The 3,394-nt window shown below is 39.3% G+C and overlaps 1 protein-coding gene across 1 annotated transcript in view; it reads left to right on the top strand.

The window, feature by feature from the left end:
• Window positions 1–3,394, top strand: part of LOC101847924 — an 8,934-nt gene that overhangs the window by 2,546 nt on the left and 2,994 nt on the right. The window contains exons 2-4 of the mRNA XM_035973424.1: window positions 1,761–1,949; window positions 2,347–2,433; window positions 3,023–3,169. Coding sequence (XP_035829317.1) covers window positions 1,761–1,949; window positions 2,347–2,433; window positions 3,023–3,169 — 423 coding nt within the window. The remainder of the gene's footprint in view (window positions 1–1,760; window positions 1,950–2,346; window positions 2,434–3,022; window positions 3,170–3,394) is intronic.

Genomic DNA, 3,394 nt, shown 5'->3' with positions numbered 1-3,394 from the left:
TAATAAATAATATGAACATTAAGTTTTAGAGATTTTGAAATCAATGTATTGAAGCACTCTATTAGCTCAGTAATTTAATGCATAATGCATAAATTGACACTGGTTCGAATTCCCAACAGGGCGTTCTGAACGTTTGTTGTTTTCGGGAAGTTTTAATACTCTCCAACCATTTGGCTCAGTCTTATTGGAGATGGACGTTGAAATCAGAGGCCATGCCTTTTAAATAACCTTACAGTTGTGAAAGGGGCCTTAAAATTTTACATTTTGTTCCCCAATGTTTCGGTTCGGAATTGAATAACATCAATGCTGCCCTCTGGGAGTTCGACTAAGAGCTTGAGTCTCTCTCGTTCCATTGGTTGGTCCTCGCTTTTATGAGACGAGTTACAGTTTTGACTGGATGATCAATATTTTTGTTTTGTACTCAGAATACGGTACATTAATATATGGACTCTTTTCGCCCGTGACAGACGGTCGTAAGTTGGTTGTAGATGGTTTCTCAACCACAAATCTCTCGAAAACAGCGGATTCTGTCGTATTTCCAATACTAAAGCAAGTCACGTTTTTATGTTTACCCGATGGTCTCAGTGCAGTAGATGAAAACAGGCGTGGACTGTTTTTTAAAAATATATTATGTCGTCTCTTATCTCCTCGGTTTTCCGAGACTTTGTGCGAGTTGATGCAGCTGCTCTTTATTTCCTATCTAACATCTATCGTCCTTATCTCTTCTCCCTTTCTTGGTTTATTAAACTCCCTAGTACATGTAATATCTGTTATCTTCGACACTTATATGACCTACTTGTGTTGCAAGTGCCGTAAAACTCTTACTAAAACAATGAATCAAAGTTGATGTAAAGTCAGGTCCAAGCAATCATTATCGTTATACACATTGACCAACCAAACTGACACAAGACAGCAAGTATCAGCCAATCGGAAGAGGTGCAAGCTCATGTTGAACGCCTAGAAAGCAGGGTTGAGTTGTCGAGTACCTTCAAACTAAAGAACCCCCCCCCGAAGGAGCAAGTAGGTCGGGTGGCCAGCTGGGCCGTACACGTGGACAAACTACTGCAGGACCCAGTGGGCGTAGAAGTGTTTTCGGTAGGTTCATCATAGAATCGAGAGGTTACGTTGTTCACCACTCATTAAATAGGTCCCGGGTTTGAATCCAGACAGAGTTGGAACATTTTCCCCTCTAGATTTTTCTCCATTCACCTTCATTCCTGCTCTCTAACAACGTTCCCCCGTTTGATTTCGTCTCCACTTTTTGCCCCCTCCTGTGCGCCCCTGACTCTTTCTGCAGCCTTTCTACTTCTACTTCTTGGCTTCTTCTTTTTGCTGTCTTTCAGCCACACTTCTGATATTATGGAACGTAAGATCTAACATCTATCTTTCTCGGATAAGGACAAAGAATTTTGGAGGTCCTATGTGCATGTTGCACACGATAAAAATCCCTTGGTAGTCAAAGATCGATAAAAGTAGGCTGTGGCCTGCACCCGTGCAAAAGGCAAAATTTCCTACGAACTGTGTTTAATATATCTCGCACATAACATGACCTTCTGCAGTTGCGAGCGCCGTAAAACACCCACCACAAAAAATTTAAACAAAACAAAGCTTCCAACCACTCACCCTATCCCTACGATCATGACAACAAAGAATATTCCCATAAACACGTAGGACAAATTTGGTAAATTACTTAGAAGAAAACAACAAACCAAAACAAACAAACAAACGAAAAAAAATATTTTAAAAAAACCAAACTTAAGTCCTCAGCAATTGAAGAGGATCCCTGTCTGAACACCCAGTCCAAGCTGCTCAATAAAAGTGTGGACAACATCGTTGGACAGACTGGCGATCAGGGTGACGGTCTGAAGGAGCAAGTAGGTCGGGTGGCCAGCTGGGCCGTACACGTGGACAAACTACTTCAGGACCCAGTCGGCGTTGAAGTCTTTTCGGTAGGTTCATCATTTGACTACACGATGTTTACTTATAGTTTATATTTTTTTTTTAAATCAAGAGTTGGAGACATCCACCCACGCCCCCTAAAAAGTATTTAAAAATCATGCAAATAGAATTAGATCTATACATAGATAAATGTCATATCATATTGACAAAACAAACAAACAAACAAATATGCAAGCAAATAAACCAGCCAGTGAAGAAACTACTAGGTTGATATCTTACACAGTTGGGGGAGGGGGTGGGGTTGTTTTTACTTAAATACTCTTTTGTGCACTTTTGTAGAAACGTGATCTCTCCATATTTTGCTCCTGAATTTACAAGTTAAGTTGTATAGAGTTTTCCCTCGACTCGTATTACTAACATCATCCTCCGTGTCATTTTTCTATTAAGGAATTCTTGAGGAAAGAGTTCAGCGAAGAGAACATCTTGTTTTGGAAGGCGTGTGAGCAGTATCGTCAACTGACAGGTGACTCTGAGGTAAGTTTGAAAGATTTTGATAGAAGAATTGTGTTCTTTAACTGAAGGTTTTTAAGATGTACCGTATTGTTACTAAGACCTAGGCTAAAAAAATATAAGTATAGCTTTGTTTTTTGTTTGTTTTGGAAGTGGAAAGGGGGGTCTGTTTTTAATCAAAGAGGCGAATGAAATGGAAATTAAAAAAAAACCCAACAACTGTACTTAGTAACAGTACTTTAAAAGGTAATAGTTGCGTTTGAAGCTTCTCTCTTGAGACAAAATACGAGTCACTTCCAAAGTGGAACTTTAGGAGCTCCTCAAGAAATAATTATCAGAGGAAATGATACAATAAGATTAAACAAATACGCCATTCTCTCTTTGGATCCTAATTTTGAAGGTCCATGAGGCAGACCAATTTTTTAAAAATTGGATGCGTTATTTTACCCCCAAATCGACACATTTAAAGTCACTTAAGAAGCTGGCTTTAACCGTTGCTCCACAGACATCGCTATCAAAGTTGTAACGTATTGCACCATATTATGGTAATGATATCACAATGAGCCTCATATTGTTGTCTTATATTTATGAGTATTTTTGTTTCTCATTATAGCGCAACGTTCAGGCCAGAGTCATCTATGGCCGCTTTTTGTCCCCCACGGCAGATGATCCCGTGAATGTGGATGATGTAGCCCGCTCTCACACGCGGACGTTTCTGGACAATCCCACAGTCGACATGTTTGATGTGGCTCAGAAGCAGGTATGTATTTCGACACTTGGCTGGTTGTCCGCAAGATTTGAATTTGAAACATAATAAGTAGTGAAATTAATTTACTGCTAGTACTGTATTATGGTAATGGGACCATTTTCAAGTCTTCCAATAATATACAGATTTTTACAATAATAATAACGAGTATTATATACATTGTTACCACGATGTTAAAAGTAATTTTTTTCTTGTTGGCGGTTGCAGTGGCGTTGTTTG

The sequence above is a fragment of the Aplysia californica genome, unplaced genomic scaffold (genome assembly GCF_000002075.1).
Source record: "Aplysia californica isolate F4 #8 unplaced genomic scaffold, AplCal3.0 scaffold01216, whole genome shotgun sequence".
In the NCBI taxonomy this organism is placed as follows: domain Eukaryota; kingdom Metazoa; phylum Mollusca; class Gastropoda; order Aplysiida; family Aplysiidae; genus Aplysia; species Aplysia californica.
The sequence above is the reverse complement of the archived record's forward strand: the minus strand, read 5'-3'. Positions and strand labels throughout refer to the sequence as shown.